At 49.4% G+C, this 20,431-nt stretch overlaps 1 protein-coding gene across 3 annotated transcripts; it reads left to right on the top strand.

The window, feature by feature from the left end:
• Positions 1-1,322: 1,322 nt before the first annotated feature.
• Positions 1,323-20,032, top strand: MYD88 (MYD88 innate immune signal transduction adaptor). Of its 3 annotated transcripts, XM_032975321.2 has the most exons (7): positions 1,323-1,509; positions 2,965-3,087; positions 4,849-5,210; positions 8,977-9,090; positions 13,699-13,876; positions 16,958-17,049; positions 17,564-20,032. In XM_032975321.2, the coding sequence occupies exons 3-7, from the start codon at positions 4,895-4,897 to the stop codon at positions 17,713-17,715; spliced, it is 852 nt and encodes a 283-aa protein (XP_032831212.1). In that variant the 5' UTR covers positions 1,323-1,509; positions 2,965-3,087; positions 4,849-4,894; the 3' UTR covers positions 17,716-20,032. The 3 variants fall into 3 exon arrangements, with proteins under 3 accessions (XP_032831212.1, XP_032831211.1, XP_032831213.1); XM_032975320.2 differs by lacking the exon at positions 2,965-3,087 and having other exon boundaries at positions 1,324-1,509; XM_032975322.2 differs by lacking the exons at positions 1,323-1,509; positions 2,965-3,087 and adding an exon at positions 1,549-1,795.
• Positions 20,033-20,431: the final 399 nt, after the last annotated feature.

The following is a 20,431-nucleotide window of genomic DNA, read 5'->3' as shown; positions in this document are numbered from 1 at the left end:
TAACAGGTGACGTCCTCCAAATGGACACCCCCCCACCATTAATAATAATTAGCGGGTGACGTCACACCACATGGGGGGCGAGGCGCCTCCTCCCCCCTCCTCGGCGTCAACTTACAACCCTCACTACAAAGGCAGAACCCTCATCGCGTCACGCGATCTCCGTAACGCTATGGAGACATCAAAGTAAAAAGGACGTCGTGATTAACAAGGGAAATAGATCTGTGTCACCGCGCCCTTACAAATTTCACACTCATTGATGCAATGAATATCACGTCGTGGTCTGATTTTCGCTTGCAAGTTTCAAATTGACTGCAATACACCCGTCCTTGGACGGGCAAAAGGCGAGTTAGTAAAGGTATTGTCACGTAAACAAAACGTGCCATTTAGTTACTACTTCAGCACACCGGTGTGTTAGAGAGTAAATCCACACACCATTTAACCATTTGAGTACTTTGACGAGTGACTCAGCCTGTTTGTGATTCATGCAGCAGTCCCATCCACTCTGTAGGGAATCCCCAAGCGACGTAAAGCCCTCATCGTTTGCGTCCATTTGAAGGCGCAAGGCTCACGGGCGCCGGTTGTAATCACCAGCGGCGAAAGGTCACGCTCCGGTACTCGAATTGTCAACGTCTGCGTGGGTTTTACTCTCCAACACACACGCACACGCGCACAACCAGTGTGTGTGTGTGTTTGCTGAAGTAGTCACAAATTGTGGACCTTTTATTTCAGTGACAAAATCCTTATGAAATTGGCCAAAATAACCCCCAAAAAACATTTTTTTTAAATGAAACGTTTATTATGGCTTTTGACCTAAAACTTTCGTGACTGCAGGAATTAATGTTCTTTGGTTCTTTCGGTAAAGTCACGTAGATAAAAAAAAATCTATCTACGTGACTTTACCGAAAGAACCGAAGAGTAACCAAAGAATACTTTATTATGGACTTGTGTCCAGGGGCGGAGCCAGGATTTTGACTTTGGGGGGGCTGCCTTCAATATTCTGAGATATCCAGTGTATGTTTTCCAATGGGCGCCACAAATGTCTAAACATTTTTTTTATTGGATTTGAACGCGGAGTTTATGCATAGGTTGGAGCAGCTGATGTGGATAATAATTGCGATAAGTTCGAGAGGCTGCCGCTCAAGCAGCCTGCAGGGCAGCACAAGGTGGCAGCCAGCAGCATTTTACAGCAGCCGGATATCCGATTATCCCGATTACCGACTTTTCCAAAATTTAGGGGGGGCTAAGCCCCCCCCAGCCCCCCCTGTGACTCCGCCCCTGCTTGTGTCCATACTTCACCACGCACGGGGGAGGCGGGGAATCCCCCCCCCCAATCTTATTTGCATATGACGTCAGAGCCAGGAGCTCCCCGGAAGAGGCGCGGGTCCAGGCAGCTATCGCGACAGACGGCGTTGGAAGCAGCTTTGGCTCATTGCTGCTCCCACCAGGCTCCCACTGGGCTCCCCCGGCTCTCCTCTACTGGGATAACACTCCCCCCCCCACCTTACTAAGGTAATTTATCCCCCAGGTACGGTGTGATGGGTGCCCACCCACTAGGCCGGCGATAGTCCAAACGGCAGGGCCCAAGGCGCCATTACCGTGCTGATCCGCCCGTGTTGGCGGCTGGCGGCTGGCGGTGCGCGCGTGGACGGACGGGTGCCCGGGGCCTCCCCAAGGTCGGCTCGGCCACAAATGAGTCGCTGGTGCGGTGTGCGAAACGTCGCCACTCGGGAAGACGAAAGGCGGCTGGGCGTGGTGCTGGCCACGCGCCCCGCGTGTGTCGTACCGTCCTTCATAGGTGCATCTCGCTAACAGCTAAGGCTGTACGGGGATCTTTGTACTTTACTGAGTGCTACTTGTCTGTCATGTTAATCTGTGTTCGCCTTCGGGTGTGTAATTCTGCGCGACTTATTCTTTGTAAGTTAGTTACAGTGTAAGTATGTTGAACTTCTTTCGCACCGTACGTAGCCAACAGTGCTAATCGCAGTGGATTAAAGTCAGCGTTTGTGCACGCAAAACATTAAATTGACCAAATCCAATATTTTTATACTGATGGAGGATTTCCTGCGTATATACTGTACTGTAATAGGTGAATGCGTGTATATTTATACGTTTGTTACTGAATTTGTATATGTGCCTTTGTCAGCACGGTTGGCTACGTACGGTGCGAAAGAAGTTCAACATACGGTAACCCGAATTATATTCCCACTCATGGCCAACACCAATGACGATTATCTGAACTGGTACAAGGCCTCCCCTAGAATTCAGCCACAAATGCGTACCCGGTGCGGTGTGTAGTAAACATCGCCACTTGGGAAGACAAAGGCGGCCGGGCGTGGCGTTGGCCACCCCCTTCGCGTGCCGTGCCGGCCTTCATAGGTGCCACTCGCCAACAGCACTTGCCCAACAGTTTATTAAAGGCTATACGGGGGATCATTTGTCTTTGACCGCCATCTTGACAGACTCCAGATACAACAGGTTGGGCAATGCACTACTCGATGGCATAGAGTTAAAAATCGAGTGGCTCTTCTAAATCCAATAATGCATAGGATTTGGAAGCATGGCAGTGAGGTGTGGTTTAACACCAACACCATCTGTGGAGGGATGCAGGCAATGCTGACGCGTCGGATTTCTTCTGTGACCTGTCTCATGTGTTGGCTAAACTGGCTCCGACCACCAAAGTCCTCTTCTTGAGTGACTTAAAATGCCTGTTTGGATGAAGGCCAGTGCTTGGATGAAGGCCAGTGCTTGGATGGCAAAGTGGGCCAGATCAGCTCCGCAGCTTTGGTAGGATGCTGTTAGTTGTCTTTGCACCTCCATGGGCTATAATAATCACCAAAACGCTGTTCTGTCAGTGACGTATGCCTGTTGAACTTCTTTCTCGCACTGTACGTAGCCAACCGTGCTAATCGGAGGTGCGGTGTATGTGTGTATTTTTTTACTTCTTCTGCACCATACTAATCGGAGGTGCGAAAGCACAACATGGGTGCATGCTGGATCTAAGCAAGAACATCTGCTGGACTAATCCGGTGATGGAGCAGCAAATCCGCAGGCCCATATCATTGATACCAGGACCTAGTTTTGGCACTGGTATGTCCACTGACCATTGGCTTGTCATCTGCAAGGTGTACCTGACAATTTTTGTACACGGTGGTGGTAGGCACACACTCAAGAACCCATTTCAAACGTACAGGAGCATAACCTCATAATTGCCTTGTGGAAAGTTGAAAATAAGAATGTTATGTGTAACACGTGACCAATATTATTCATTATATATATTTTTTTGGTTAGATTGCCAATAACAGGTATTGTGACTTTTGCACCAAATAAACGGCAGGATGTACATACATAACATACATAATGTGCATGCGTGATGTACATTACATATGTTTATGAACTGAATAACCAAACCAATCATAGATATCCATTGTAATTTACATGACTTCATTAACCCCCCCTCTGGTCTTCACACCTGATTGGCTCAGAAGTGACATCATCACATTTATCCCAGTATTTAAGACCGAAACTGGAGGAGGTTCTCTCAACAACTCTGGCTGTCGCCTGATGAGGCTGGATGTAATTACCGGCGAAACGTCACGGTACTCAAATTTAAAATGTGGGTTCACTTCAACACACAATCGGTGTGCTGAACTAGTAACTAATTGGCATGTTTTGTTTACGTGACAAAACCTTATGAATTGGATGTCGGATGGTGGCGGGTTTAAGGACATTTATATTTGCGCAATATAACCTGAAAAAAGACCCTCTATGATGAAGAATTTTACGGGTGCCAATTTGAACTCTGATCCCCCAAGTTGGGATCGTACTGACCTGCTGAGCATTGCTATGAGTTATACGGGTAGGGAGAACCCCCTCAGCCCCAGTATCGCCTCATGGGACAAGGTGGTGAGGTTGACCCCTATTCAGGTTGCCATGTTAGCTAGAAGATGTTAACTACCTCGCTTGGTATACAGGAGGTCGTGGGTTCGATCCTGACCCTGACAATGCCTGCTGTATATTTGGAGTTTGCATGTTCTTTCTCCTTGTGGTCACGTGGCTATTTCTCCGGGTCCTCCATTTTTTTTCCATCCGCATTCAGGATCAACGTCCGTTTACAGTATTTGGCTGCTATAAATTTCCTCGGGATAAGCCATTTCGTTGAGCTATCATTTGTGATGGCCAGATCGCTTCTGAAAAGTAGCTACATAGCTCAGTGGGCCTTATCTGGTAAAATAAAACATTGTTTAGTTTTTAAATAGTTTTGATCGCACTTTGAAGCCTCAATATTTTAGAAAGTAGTTTCCCTGTGATTGGTTAGCTGAGGTGTCGGCCACTTGCAGCTTGTGGCAATAATCGGCGTTTTGTGCATTTGGTGCGCCCAACCAATAAGAGATTTATAATCCCAGTTTTTAAGTTGTGTATGTGTGTGTTGTACGTACACATATGTGCATGCCTATGTGTGTGCGTCGTGTGCTGGGGAGCGGTGGTGTCGCGGTCAGCATACCGCGCTACGAAGCCGGCGACCCGGTTTCAACTCTCGCTCATGGCCAACACCAGTGACGATTATCCGAACTGGTACTGGGCCTCTCCGAGGTCAAACTCAGCCTCAAATGAGTACCCGGTGCAGTGTGTAGTAAATATCGCCACTGGGGAGACAAAAGCGGTCGGGCGTGTAGCCGGCCTCCCAACCCTTTGTGTGCCGTGCTGGTCTTCATAGGTGCTACTCGCCAACAGCACTTGTGCCTCCAATAGTCTCTTAAGGGGTGGGGGGAACCTTTGTCTTTGTGGTGTACCGTGTGCTGCGTGCATCTGCTCCCAGTGGCTCACCAACTTTCCCCCCTCACTCTGCAGTCCGACACCTGTCGAACTGAAAGAGGGCGGAGGTCCCGGGAACACCATGGCGTGCACTAAGCCACGCACCAGCGCCGTTAACTTTCACGAGGTGCCCCTGCGGGCCCTCAACACGACGGTGCGCAAGCAGCTGGCGCTCTTCCTCAACCCCGTGCTGCTGGGCAGCGCTAACTGGGAGCGCCTGGCCGAGGAGTTGGGCTTCGACTACCTGCACATCAGGAACATGGACCGCTGTCCCGACCCGACTTGGAAACTGCTGGACGAATGCACGTCCCGTAACAACAGCACTGTCGGCGCCCTGCTGGACGCGCTGCTCAAGCTGGAGCGCCATGATGTCATCACCGACCTGCAGGCGGCCATCGGTGATTTCCTCGGTTAACTAAAATAAAAAAAATGTCTTATACCAGGTGTAAGGCCCCACAGAGCTGCTAAGTAGCTCTTGTTGTTCAGAAGTCGACCTGGCCATCGCAAATAACAGCTCATCGAAGTGGATTATCGTTGTGTGGAAATTTATAAGCGGCGAAATACTCCTAAAGGCATGTTTGTAAACGTGGAGGGAAAAAAATGGAGGATCCCTGGAGAAAAATCCACGCAACCACAGGGAGAGAGAACATGCAAACTCAGAGGCACAGGGAGGGAGAGACACAGGGAGGGAGAGACACAGGGAGGGAGAGACACAGGGAGGGAGAGACAGGGAGGGAGAGACACAGGGAGGGAGAGACACAGGGAGGGAGAGACACAGGGAGGGAGGGAGAGACACAGGGAGGGAGGGAGAGACACAGGGAGGGAGGGAGAGACACAGGGAGGGAGAGACACAGGGAGGGAGGGAGAGACACAGGGAGGGAGGGAGAGACACAGGGAGGGAGGGAGAGACACAGGGAGGGAGGGAGTGAGAGACACAGGGAGGGAGTGAGAGACACAGGGAGGGAGGGAGGGAGAGACACAGGGAGGGAGAGACACAGGGAGGGAGGGAGAGACACAGGGAGGGAGAGACACAGGGAGGGAGAGACACAGGGAGGGAGGGAGGGAGAGACACAGGGAGGGAGTGAGAGACACAGGGAGGGAGGGAGAGACACAGGGAGGAAGGGAGAAACACAGGGAGGGAGGGAGAGACACAGGGAGGGAGAGACACAGGGAGGGAGAGACACAGGGAGGGAGGGAGAGACACAGGGAGGGAGGGAGGGAGAGACACAGGGAGGGAGGGAGAGACACAGGGAGGGAGGGAGAGACACAGGGAGGGAGGGAGAGACACAGGGAGGGAGGGAGAGACACAGGGAGGGAGGGAGAGACACAGGGAGGGAGGGAGAGACACAGGGAGGGAGAGACACAGGGAGGGAGGGAGAGACACAGGGAGGGAGGGAGAGACACAGGGAGGGAGGGAGAGACACAGGGAGGGAGGGAGAGACACAGGGAAGTAGGGAGAGACAGGGAAGGAGTGAGAGACAGGGAGGGAGGGAGAGACACAGGGAGAGAGGGAGAGACACACAATGAGGGAGGGAGAGACACAGGGAGGGAGGGAGAGACACAGGGAGGGAGGGAGAGACACAGGGAGGGAGGGAGAGACACAGGGAGGGAGGGAGAGACACAGGGAGGGAGGGAGAGACACAGGGAGGGAGGGAGAGACACAGGGAGGGAGGGAGAGACACAGGGAGGGAGGGAGAGACACAGGGAGGGAGGGAGAGACACAGGGAGGGAGGGAGAGACACAGGGAGGGAGGGAGAGACAGGGAGGGAGGGAGAGACACAGGGAGGGAGAGACACAGGGAGGGAGAGACACAGGGAGGGAGAGACACAGGGAGGGAGAGACACAGGGAGGGAGAGACACAGGGAGGGAGAGACACAGGGAGGGAGAGACACAGGGAGAGAGAGACACAGGGAGGGAGAGACACAGGGAGGGAGAGACACAGGGAGGGAGAGACACAGGGAGGGAGGGAGAGACACAGGGAGGGAGGGAGAGACACAGGGAGGGAGGGAGAGACACAGGGAGGGAGGGAGAGACACAGGGAGGGAGGGAGAGACACAGGGAGGGAGGGAGAGACACAGGGAGGGAGGGAGAGACACAGGGAGGGAGGGAGTGAGAGACACAGGGAGGGAGTGAGAGACACAGGGAGGGAGGGAGGGAGAGACACAGGGAGGGAGAGACACAGGGAGGGAGGGAGAGACACAGGGAGGGAGAGACACAGGGAGGGAGAGACACAGGGAGGGAGGGAGGGAGAGACACAGGGAGGGAGTGAGAGACACAGGGAGGGAGGGAGAGACACAGGGAGGAAGGGAGAAACACAGGGAGGGAGGGAGAGACACAGGGAGGGAGAGACACAGGGAGGGAGAGACACAGGGAGGGAGGGAGAGACACAGGGAGGGAGGGAGGGAGAGACACAGGGAGGGAGGGAGAGACACAGGGAGGGAGGGAGAGACACAGGGAGGGAGGGAGAGACACAGGGAGGGAGGGAGAGACACAGGGAGGGAGGGAGAGACACAGGGAGGGAGGGAGAGACACAGGGAGGGAGAGACACAGGGAGGGAGGGAGAGACACAGGGAGGGAGGGAGAGACACAGGGAGGGAGGGAGAGACACAGGGAGGGAGGGAGAGACACAGGGAAGTAGGGAGAGACACAGGGAAGTAGGGAGAGACAGGGAGGGAGGGAGAGACACAGGGAGAGAGGGAGAGACACACAATGAGGGAGGGAGAGACACAGGGAGGGAGGGAGAGACACAGGGAGGGAGGGAGAGACACAGGGAGGGAGGGAGAGACACAGGGAGGGAGGGAGAGACACAGGGAGGGAGGGAGAGACACAGGGAGGGAGGGAGAGACACAGGGAGGGAGGGAGAGACACAGGGAGGGAGGGAGAGACACAGGGAGGGAGGGAGAGACACAGGGAGGGAGGGAGAGACACAGGGAGGGAGGGAGAGACACAGGGAGGGAGGGAGAGACACAGGGAGGGAGGGAGAGACAGGGAGGGAGGGAGAGACACAGGGAGGGAGAGACACAGGGAGGGAGAGACACAGGGAGGGAGAGACACAGGGAGGGAGAGACACAGGGAGGGAGAGACACAGGGAGGGAGAGACACAGGGAGGGAGAGACACAGGGAGAGAGAGACACAGGGAGGGAGAGACACAGGGAGGGAGAGACACAGGGAGGGAGAGACACAGGGAGGGAGAGACACAGGGAGGGAGAGACACAGGGAGGGAGAGACAAAGGGAGGGAGAGACACAGGGAGGGAGAGACACAGGGAGGGAGAGACACAGGGAGGGAGAGACACAGGGAGGGAGAGACACAGGGAGGGAGAGACACAGGGAGGGAGAGACACAGGGAGGGAGAGACACAGGGAGGGAGAGACACAGGGAGGGAGAGACACAGGGAGGGAGAGACACAGGGAGGGAGAGACACAGGGAGGGAGAGACACAGGGAGGGAGAGACACAGGGAGGGAGAGACACAGGGAGGGAGAGACAGAGAGTAACAAGCAAATTCCAAATATACAGCAGGCGTCAGGGTTGGGATCGAACCCACGCCTCCTGTATACCAGGCGAGGTAGTTAACATCTCCTCGCCACCATGGTGGCCATCTGATGCTGCGCAGCGGCTCGATTTGCTTCCCGACTCTCGCTCTGCTCTCACAGTTCGGGGCTGCACTGAGTCGCTCAGCCAGGCGTTGTCTCAGACAATCCTCCAGAATTCTAACCCAGGATTTTTCGGTGGTGCCTGTTGGATCAGTGGTGTACTCACGCAGTTATTGTTCCATGAGCTCCTTTCTCATTTTCACCGTCTCAAGGCCAGAATGATCAATTGTTGGTTCCCCCCAAAAATCTCAAAAACGTGTATGTGGAAGGGTGCGTGTTGTGTGTTTGTGCGAGTGCATGTAGGTGCTTGCCTCAAATGAGTACCTGGCGCAGTGTGTAGTAAACATCGGCACAAGGGAGACAAGGGCGGCCGGGCGTGGTTTTGGCCACCCACCCCCTCGTGTACCGTGCCAGCCTTCATAGGTGCTACTCGTTAACAGCAATGTCCGCAAGTCTGTTAAGGCTATGTGGAGGATCTTTGTTGTTGTAGGTGCTTGCCAATAGCCTTTGTCCCAATGCCGCTAGAGGCTCTACTGGAGATATTAATATTTTATGTGTGTCCACATTCACAGAACAGGACTGCGTGCGTTTCCTTGCGGAGAAGAAGAGTGGTCATCCTCCTCCCCGCTCGGAACCGGGGCCCTTTGAGCCTCCTGACTGTGTGACGATGCGCGACGTTCCGGAAGGTCAGTGTTGTGATGGTCCCATCACTGCAGTGTGTGCTAAACTAAAACTAAACTATTTATTTTATTTTACCAGGTAAAACCCACTGAGCTCGAGCTCTTTTTCAGGAGCGACCTGGCACATAACATAGCCCAATAAAGTGACTTATCATCGTATTGAAATTTATATCAGCCAAATACTCGATAGTGCTTGATGTCGATTCAAAATGTGGAGGGAAAAATCGGAGGACCCGGAGAAAAAGCCACACTACCACGGGGAAAGACAAGCAAACTCGAAATATACAGCAGGCGTCAGGGTTGAGATCAAACCCACGACCTCCTGCGTACTAGGCGAGGGCGTTAACATCTTGCTGCTTAACCCGACCAGTTGCTGCGTCCGCGGCACCTCCAATGCTGTGACCAATAGTGATCTCTTGCTCTGATGTCACATTGAGGGCGGTGCTCATCTCCAAAAACTCTAGCACACGGGTGAGAAGCCGTGCATGTGTGACGAGTGCGGCAAGACGTTTCTCGCGCTCGGCCTATAAGTATATTTTTTTTCGCTTGTTTGTTAAACATTGTGTACCCGTGATATTTGAAAGATGGCAATTCTCCTGCTGTGTATCCTTCTGCTGTCCCTCCCGGCCATATCTAGTGCCACACTCAACTCTACAAACGACTACACTCGTTACTTCGCGTCCATACTTGTTGCTCAATTTGCCACTACACCTGCTAATGAAATAGCTTATAGACACTTCTACACTTCGTCTTTGTATCCTTTTGAACCCTATCTTTGTCCCATTACTTTACCAGCACTCCTTCCAACCTTCATTCTGCTCTAAAAAATATCACCATCTGTGAGCTGCTGTTATTCGTCCAAGGTTCGCCGCTCTTCATCCTTTCACAGAAAATACCTGTCCCAAATAATCAACAGATATTGGTAGTGTGCTGCTATAGACCGCCTAGTGCTAAGGATGTTGAAGCTGCGTCTGCACTGAGAGAGCTTCTTGGGGACCTCCCTAAAGGTGAAATAGTTTTAGTGGGTGATCTAAATTGGAATTGGCTAAACCCGCCGACCGTGGTCACAAATTTTGCAGATAAATTTAACCTATTTCAATTAATAAATGTCGCCTCAAGACCCAACCTAAAAAATCCGGGACAGTCATCTCTGCTTGACGTCCTATTGACAAATGTCCCTCACAATTTCGCACTGACTGGTGTTCTGGGTAATAACCTTAGTGATCACTCCTTCATATGTGGGGTGAGATCATAGCCAGACCCAAAGCCCCCCTAAATTGGTTGAGAAGCACTACATGAGACACTTCAGCATTCAGGCATTTACTAATGATATACTTCACTCGGATATTGACAAGGTCTGTGATATCTCCTACCTGACTATGGCGTGGGAGACCTTCAGGTACACGTTTCTCCAAATTCTTAACAAACATGCTCTGTTGGTTAGATTTAAAACTAAAGGCAACCGCTCACCATGAAAACTAGGGACAAGGCATAGGCATGTGCTGAGGAAAGTAATTTCGTCAATGACTAGCTAGAATACAGGATTTTAAGGAATAGATGCATCAAAAAAATACGGCATGCAAAAAATGCTTACTTTTCCTCCACTCTCCTGGAATCACATGGAAATTCCAGGATCTTCTAGAAAACAATAAAATGCATCAAAAAAATACGGCATGCAAAAAATGCTTACTTTTCCTCCACTCTCCTGGAATCACATGGAAATTCCAGGATCTTCTAGAAAACAATAAAATGTATCAAAAAGGCATCCGAAACAGATAATCTGCCCATTGAGCTTAACCGAAATGGGGAATATTTTTAAAAGCCCCAAAAAATAGTTGACAATTTTAACCTTCATTTTTCTGAAGCTGGTGACCTTTTTGATAATGTATTGGGAGTCACCCCTGCACATGCAAATTCCTACACCCCTGTCCAAACATTAAACGAATTTAGTTTCCAGCCAATCCACGAAAGTAATGTTCTGAAACAACTGTCCTACCTCAAAGGGTCCTCCTCTACCAGAGCAGATAGTATTCCCGTCTTTGCTCTGCTAACTGTTGGTCACCTAATATACAAACCTATAGCCCATATTTTCAACCTGTCCATCAAAGAAGCATCAGTACGTCTAGAATGGAAACATTCCTATGTTCGTCCACTTCACAAAGGGGGCCCTAAAGATGATCCAAATAGCTACTGACCTATCTCAATTTTGTCCCCATTGATGAAATTTTTTGAAAAATTATTGAACTCTCAAATTAGCAGTTTCCTGTCCGACAACAATCTATTACATCGAAAACAATCTGGGTTCCGAAAAAAATACAGCACCACATCTGCTGCATTAGACTCTCTGAATCACATTTACAGTAGCCTTGATAATAAGCAGTACTGCGCCGGTCTTTTTCTTGAGCCTTTGATACAGTCGACCACAAAACCTTGCTTAGTAAACTAAGTTGCCTCCGTTTCTCCAAACACGCAGTAGAATGGTTAAAAAATTACCTCTCTTCTCACACCCAAACTGTATTCACAGATTGTTGGAGGTCAAACAGTATTAAGATAACAAGAGGGGTTCTACAGGGTTACATCCTCGGCCCCCTCTTGTTCTCTCTTTATATAAATGACTTGGGCACTGACCTGGATCATTCCAGGGTAAATCTTTTTGCAGATGACACGATACTGATTACTACTGGCTGCTCTCCGGATGACGTGATTGCTAAGCTCCAGGGCCATTTCAACAAACTACAACATCAGCTAGTTGCTCTTAAACTAGTCCTGAATACCTCCAAAACCAAGGTGCTATGCTTCTCACCAGGACTAAAGCAGGAAGTTATTTTCCCCCAATTACATTCCTTAAATAATTATCAAATAGAGCAAGTCAAGATCTATAAGTATCTTGGGGTCATCCTTGATTCAAAACTGAATTTTGAAGATCACATTGATTATATTGGTAAAAAGACAAAAATAAACATTTGTTTTCTCTATCGATACAAGCACTGCTTCGCCGCTATGTTCCGTTTGGAATTGATAAAAGCTACCATACTGCATCTACTTGATTACTGTGACATCGTATATAAATAAGCCCCCAGTACTGTAGTGAAGAAGTGTGACTCAATTTATCACTCGGCCTTAAGATTTGCATTGAACTGCCCATATAGAACCCACCACTGTGATCTCTACATTGGGTCAAACTTAACATCTCTTAATGTTCGACGGCTTGTGCATCAAATCTATTTATTCACGATGTACTTACAAAAAAATCCGCAGACTACCTGCTGGATCTCCTCTTTGTTTCGAAGAACAAATGTGACCTAAGGTCTTCGCTCATTTACCAGCTTAACATTCCTTTTTGCTTTACAAATACTGGAGGAAGGGCGTTTGCTATTGATGCCCCCAGGGTCTGGAATGCTATTGCCAATTAACTGCAACTTGAATCTCTACCTATGAGATCTTCACTCAAAACTGTTCTAGAGGGGTTGTACACCCCTAGCTGCCACTGCTATTCAGTGGCCTGAAATCAAATGTTTCGCTCCGGATGACTGCTGCAAAGTATGATCTTGTGTTTTGATTATAGTGTGCTGATCTTAAAGGTGCATTGATGGAGTGACTCATGCTGCCAGCTATGGCTGCAAAGTTTGGTAGTACATGTTATGTATATCGTTAATTATAAATTTCAATCACAGTTCCTATGATCACTGTTACATTGCTTTTATAGCTTTATTTTGGTGATTTCGAAAACGTTTTGGTTTAGCCATATTGTAGTACAGAGTTAGACTGATAACTTTAATCTAAATTGTCTTATGGTTGTTATTGTTTGACTTGCATCCCACTGGGATTTTTGCACACAGCATTGATATACGGTGCTTTTTCTGGAAGACTTTGCTGTTTTTTCCTGGATTTTTCTGTTTGCGCGTCGTCACTTTAAGATGTTTCTTGTTCATGTTTTTGTTTGTTGCAGTTGCACCTGATTCAAGAGCCGAATGGCTCACAGGGCTATACCAAATAAATGAAACTGAAAACTGCTCTTTCGTGGAGAGATAGATGGCGATGCTATGCAGCTCCTCTGATCCATGTACATTTTACATGTAGTTCCCGTTCGGAACTCGCGCCGACGTCCGCGTCGGTTCCCGTTCGGAACGTTCCGTTCGGGAACTATATGTGGGGCACCAGGCCATGCCATGCTTCGCCACCTGATTTGTTCGTTGCAAACTTCCCACACAGCTTTTGGCCCCGTGGTCTCACGGAAGCGCACCCCTCTCATTCTGCTTACACCTCGGAGCTGATGAGTGAGCCAGGGGGAGCAAACTCTCGTCTCTGTTTACCGTTTTTTTTTGTTACTGGGCGAGACAAAAGGAGGAGTATTTTTATCTAGATACACACGGCTTATAGATCCCCCCCCCTTACTGAGCTCCCCCTCATCGAATCAGAGTGGAGTTTCTCTGTGGCTTATTCAGGAGTTGGGATTTTTACGTAAATATACACCTACAATTAGTACGGTTGGCTACGTACCGTGCGAAAAAAGATCAACATACATACACACACAACTGTGAGCATCGGTATCAAGCATCCGGCCGGTATGAGAAAACAAATGACACAACGCCTCGCCGCCCTCTGTGCCTTCAGTGTACGTGGAGAAGTTCGATGCCTTCGTCTGCTACTGCTACGCCGACATCGATTTCGTCAAGGAGATGATTCAAAACCTGGAGCGCAGCTCTTACTCCCTCAAGCTGTGCGTGATGGACCGCGACGTGCTGCCGGGCCAGTGTGTCTACACCATTTCCAGCGAGCTCATCGAGAACCGGTACCCTTTGCTCCTCGCTTGCTCGCTCGCTTGCTCTCTCGGCAGCGTTTACAGACTTCTCTGGCTACGTGTCGTGTCCGTCCTCGTGCTTGCTGAGCTGCGTTGGCTTCCGGTTGCCGAACGAATATGTTGTAATGTCACGCTCATTGTACACACCACCAATGAACCAAGAACCATCGAGAACCGGTACCCTTTGCTCCTCGCTTGCTCGCTCGCTTGCTCTCTCGGCAGCGTTTACAGACTTCTCTGGCTACGTGTCGTGTCCGTCCTCGTGCTTGCTGAGCTGCGTTGGCTTCCGGTTGCCGAACGAATATGTTGTAATGTCACGCTCATTGTACACACCACCAATGAACCAAGATACCTTGCTACTCATCTTGTCAAGGAGCATAAACCATCACACGAACTCCGGTCATACTCGCTGCGGCAGCAGCAGCAGCTGCTTTTGGCTAGCCATCGAACAAAGACGGTGGTCACTTCATCGCGTGCTTTCAGATGCACTTCTGCGGCCATCTGGAATGCTCTCCCTTCCAATATTAGAAATTCCCCGGAGCTATGCACTTTTAAATCATCTAGATTGAAAACTATTTTTTTTACTGATTTTTGTTGGTTAGTTTGTGCTTCCCCTGTACCTCCTCTTAGCATGGTTGGCTATGTACTGTGCAAAAGGAGTTCAACATACACACAGCTGCCAAATCACATGGCTACAGCTTCAGTGCAATCATTTCATGCAGGCACAGCCTGGTTCACGCCCAGGCTTGCTTCCTGAAAACCAGAATGTCAATTTTAAGTACTTGAATCGAAGAAAAGAGGTGAGATGGCAGGTGCTACTACTTGTAGTACGGACGATGCTAGTAGTAGCAGTACCTACTACAAAAGATGAGATGGTGGATCATGACGTGGCACAGTAACTCCTATTAGTCATAGTAGTATTACTAGTAGGTACAAGTACTACTACTGGGATGGTGGATCATAGTATGGTAGAGTACCTACTACTAGAAGTCTTACCTACTACCTTATTTTCCCGCATATAACCCACAGATGGATATACCCCGCAAAAATAGCGTTTTGTGTAAAATAAATTTCAGATAGCCCGCACCTCCATATACCCTGCATGCATTCATATCTTTAACGTCGTTACCGCAGCTTAATTCCCTCATTAATAAAAAAGTTTGCATTTTTAATACTATGAATTGTTAACATTAAATCATAACGTGCACAAAGAAAACAAACTAACTGGAAACGAGTGAACTTAAAACAGTAAATAAGTAACAAAAGTAAATATCCAATAAATAGGTAACACAACTGGTGGACAAGTAAGTAAGCGTACTGTTAGGCTAACCAGCATTCGACCTCATAATATTACAGCTACTGGACCGGTACTTACCCCTGTACAGTTTTAGCACTGGTAGATTGCGCACTGCGCAGACAATAGCGGCACTACGGTAACGCCATTGCCTCCTAGCAACAAAGCCATTGGAAGTTTGAAACAAAGCTCATAGTCGCGACTGTATAGTGCTCGGCCAATAGCAGCAGCCTAAGGGACTCGGCAATTATGATTCCGCATCTGGTAGACGCTTGTTAAGGCCCTTCCCATTGTGCAATCCATAGCCTCAGCTGAAACTTTCGCACCGCTCTACAGCCACGGAAAGTATTACGGTAAACAAAGTGCGCCCACTTCAAACATTGTCGTTTCATTGTACAAACAATTCGAATAATTTAAAACGTGATAACATGTGCAATTTTAGTGTGAGTGGTTTATTCTGCAGTGCTTTAGTCAAATGTAAGTGTTGCATAGTGGATAGTCCTACGAGTTATGACATGTCACACATGTAAAATGTTTTTCGGAAAGCCCGCACCTCCATATACCCCGCAGTGGCTTGTTTTGTTTGGAAAAAGTGGTATACCCCGCGGGTTATATGCGGGAAAATATGGTCCTAGTAATAGTACTGCTAGTAGTAGACACTTCTGCTGCACCCCTCCCCCGCCAGCTATACATGGAGACGTGTGGGGAAGACTTCACAAGTGACCCCCCCCCCCCCAACACCATCAGTATGTTGGCATTAGGGAGGGTGAGACGGTGAATCGGTAAATTTTCCCCACGATGCCGGCCGGTGTCTCCCATACTGGACATGCGTTTCACTCCGCTGTCCCCCCCACGGCCACGCACGCTATAACATATAAACGAAACATATTTTTTTATTGTACCAGGTAAGGCCCACTGAGCAGCTATGTAGCTCTTTTTCAAAAGCGACCTGGCCATCACAAATTATAGCTCAACGAAGTGGCTTATCATCGTGTGGAAATTTCTAACAGGAAAAATACTCTTAAAACGCATGATGTTGATTCTAAATGTGGAGGGAAAATCCGGACGACCCAGACAAAAAAGAGAATATGCAAACTCCAAATATACAGCAGGTGTCAGGGTCAGGAACCCACAACCTCCTATATACCAGACGAGGGAGTTAATATCTCGGCACCGCTGACTGGCGCAAAGCCACCTGTCCACATGGGTTTTGTTTTATGACGCAGCAGGAAAATGATCAGTGGCAGAGTTCAGCTCGGATCGCGCACAATCTACTCCAAGCGTTCAAGGCGATGGGAGGGCAACGCCACGGCTGGGTAGTGGTGGTTTGTAACGCCAGCGCAAGGCAGCGTCTTCCCCCTGCAGTTTCTAGGATATGTTAACTACTTCACTCGGTATGCAGGAGATTGTGGGTTCGGACCCGATCCTGACGCCTGCTGTATATTTGGAGTTTGTGTCTCTCTTTCCCTGTGGTCGCGTGGATTTTTCTCCGAGTCCTCCGTTTTTTCTCCTCCACATTTTACATCACGCGTTTCGAGTATTTGGCCGCTTTAAATTTCCATGTGATCTCAAAGCCCGCTTCGTTTGAACTATCATTTGTGGCCAGGCCTTACCTGGTCAAATAAAAATAGTTTAGTAAAAAAAAAGTTTTTAGTTTTTATCGGGTCTTACGATGCCCCCCCCTCCCTCTAGTTCCCTCCAGTGGCACAGGGAATCGAAAGCTCGTAATGTTAAATGTCGGCGTCGCCGCTGCTGTTGCTCCTCTCTCTTGCTTGCAGGTGCAACAAAATTGTCGTGATCATCTCGGATGATTTCCTTGAGAGCAGCGAGTGCGACTTCCAGACCAAGCTTGCACTCAGCATCGCTCCAGGTGAGTTCAGTGATGTGGACATTGCATTGCACGATGATGATGATGATGATGGAACACTGGTAACGGGTTAGTTGACGGCTTCAATTGCTTTTGAACGCTAATCCGCCATCGCTTGTTTTGTTAAGGCCTCGAGACTCTTTCATACTGTCTAGCACGCTCTGTGGTCGTAATGGACAGAATGAAACGGGTGTACCCATGCTCTTCTGAATGTAAGGCTGGGCATACCTCGAGTCATCTGTTGGTGTCTCGCAGTCGGTTCGCTTCTTGTGATTATCGGTGGCCGCTGGTGCTGAAATTTGTCTAAACCACAACCCAGTGTCGTGACGAGCGGCGATATTCTAGCCCTGCTGAGAAGCAAATGGGGGGGGGGAGGTGGAGGAACTGGGAGGGTGCAGAAGAATGACGAGGGTTCACGCAACATTACTGCACAATTAAAATACAACTCTCCCAGAGTGGAGACTTCCATCTTCCCGCGGCTCACGAAATTCGCCCGTTTTTTTTTTCCCCTCCGCAGGCGCTCGAAGCCGGCGCCTCATTCCCGTCAAGTACAAGGCGATTTCCAAGACCTACCCAGGAATTCTGCGTCACATCACCATGTCTGACTACACCAAGCTCAGCACAAAGGAGTGGTTCTGGGATCGGCTGGCCAAGGCCATCAAGTACTAATCCACGGTTTTCCCTCGGGCCAGGGGAGGACGACGGGTGAAGGGCAGGGGGGGGTTTCCGAGGTATGTAACGGAGGAGGTGAGATGTTCCCATGCCCCCGATGACTTTCCACACGTCCTGGGTGTCCGTTCGGCTTGCGCTTAGAACTCATCAGCAGCACGGCATGGAAGTGGAGGTGTGTGTGTGGGCGCGGGCGGCCGTGCGATGACGCCATCCTCGTGGGAATGAGCAGGGATAGCGGGCCCTCACAATTTACAAAACGTGCGCGGGTGCCCTTGCATCGATCGGCCCGCTCGCCCACGGAAGCAACGGTGCTCACCTCTGGAGGCTCTGCCTGCGGTCGTCGCGTCCGCTAGATCGAGCCGCCGAGAGGGGCCGTTGTTGCAAGTTCGTCGGGCGTCCTCTGTTCTGCGGTGCTACACGGTCAGAACTTGTTGGAATTTGTGATTGGATACGATTCGGTTGTTACCCGTTTATAAAGAAATGTATAAATATCCGTGAGCGTGGCACCGCATGTGTGAATAATCCTCGTTAGGGCTTGTGGTGTGGGGTCATCGCTTTGCCCTGCAGTGGCCATGTGGCGCGGTTCAAGGCGTATCGGCACGCGCTCCCAAGGATATATGCCATCGGCAAAAGCGACGTGCTGTTTCAAGGACTTGATGGATATTCACCGCGTGGAATTAGGTCGTTATTTTTTCAAGATAACATTTTCTAAACGAGTTGGTGTATTGTAGGATCGTACTCTTAAATGGAGTAAATTTATATTCTTACAATGATGATTATTTTTTTAAATGTATAAAATAAATATTTGCCCCAATGTAGTGTTTCCAATCGCTCGTAACAGCACAGTGCTTGGCTAAAGTTTATTCTTTTTGGAATGCTTTGCATCTGCACCACTTAAGATTTGCAGAATTCTAATTTCTCCATTTGCCTGCCGCTGCCAGCGGTTATTCTGCTCAATTCACAAAAATGTCGTCATTCACAACGCATATTTTGTTTCCGTCAAACACGTATGTATGTATTTTTTACTTTGACACTGTACTTAGCCAACCTGTGCTAATCGGAGGTAAGAAGTTCTAAATAAAATGAGTTTGCAATTCTAGTGGCTTCCTAATATCGGCCGCGGAAGCCCATACGATATGTGCATGATGCGGTGACCGTCTTTGTTTGATCGCCAACCAAAAGCCGCTGCTGCTCCGAGGATGAGCGGAGCTCCTATGATGATGCTTGATGCTCCTTTACTCGTCTTAATCGCAATGGAGTTGCACGCACGATCAAAGGTTCCATAAAAATAACGGCTTTGTTGGCTACGTACAGTGCGAAAGTAGTTCCACATACTTGCATACCTAGGTACTAAGCAGCCTCCTGGGTTGAACCGTTTATCCGGTGCACCGCAGATTCGCGCGAGCCGTCTGCATGCACTTCTGCGTCTGACAGGGGAGAGGGGCGCGCGGGCATGTGTTGCAGTGGGAGTTTTGAACTAAGCACTTTTGTGAGTCGTTCCTCGTATTATCGCGTGACGTTCCTTGCGTTCCTGCTTCAGTTGAAAATATCCCCTTCCCCCCTCCCCTTGGTGAGATGAGGTGCTTGTGAGAATGCTAGTTTTTAACACACAGGAGGCTTTTGCGACCAATATTATTCATAAGACTTTTTTGTGTGTTAGATCGTGTCGAGCTGGGACTCCCCTAGGTAAACGCATTTTATAATTATGCGCTCTAACCCAAACAAAAACCGACTACCGTGAGAATGTTATCGATTGTGTTCACGAATGCGACGTACGAATGTGTAAATGTGTGAACGTGTATGCTTGTGTGTCGCGTGTGGGGAGCCGGTTGGGCACAACCAGTCAGCGCCACGCTGTGCTAACGAACCCCGGCCATCCCAGTTCGTTTTTCCCCCGCGGCCACAACATTGGTGACGAATATCTTAGTCGGTCCTGGGACTTTCCCCCTAGGTCGACTCGGCCTCAAATGAGTACCCGGTGAGGTGGTGTGTAGTAAACATCGCCACTGGGGGAGACAAAGGTGGCCGGGGCGTGGTGCTGGCCTCCCCACCCCCCTCGTGTGCCACACTGCCGACCCTTTGTCGTTGCTCGTTTAACAGCACTTGCACCAAAAGTCTGAGGCTATACGGGGGAGATCTTTGTGTCTAATACACAAGCATGCCTCTGCAGTAGGGGAATATCGTTTTTCCGTCGCCAGCGCTGCGAACCTGACCAAACGTTGCACATGATGTGGGGGACATTGGGGAAAAATGTTCACTGTAAAATATGCCCCCTTTTTTATTGATGAAATAAAGGGAAAAAATGTTCAGCTTATAGCACCTTTGACTTGGTTACTTCTGAAGATATGCTCCGCGAGTGTTGTAGTGATGTCGTGTGCACGCCCATTGCCGTGTTCTCTGGATGGTAGGGCACTCCGAAAAAGTGAGACGCACATCTGGCCTCTCTCAAACATGCAGCTACCGCATAATAAGACATTCCCCTGACTTTGAAATTTAAAAACTATTTAAACAATTTTTTTATTTTACAAAGTAAGGCCCCACTGAGCTACTATACAGCTCTTTTTTTAGAAGCGACCTGGCATCATAAGTGATAGCTCAACGAAGTGGCTCAGCCTCATGTGGAAATTTCTAGCAGCAGCCAAATACCCTTGAATGCACGTTGGTTCGAAATGAGGAGGGAAAAACCGGAGGACCTGGAGAAAAATCCACGACC

Source organism: Petromyzon marinus, chromosome 56, assembly GCF_048934315.1.
Source record: "Petromyzon marinus isolate PM22_M1 ecotype Great Lakes invasive population chromosome 56, UKy_Petmar_22M1.pri1.0, whole genome shotgun sequence".
Classification (NCBI taxonomy): domain Eukaryota; kingdom Metazoa; phylum Chordata; class Hyperoartia; order Petromyzontiformes; family Petromyzontidae; genus Petromyzon; species Petromyzon marinus.
This window is presented reverse-complemented; position numbering and strand designations above follow the sequence as displayed.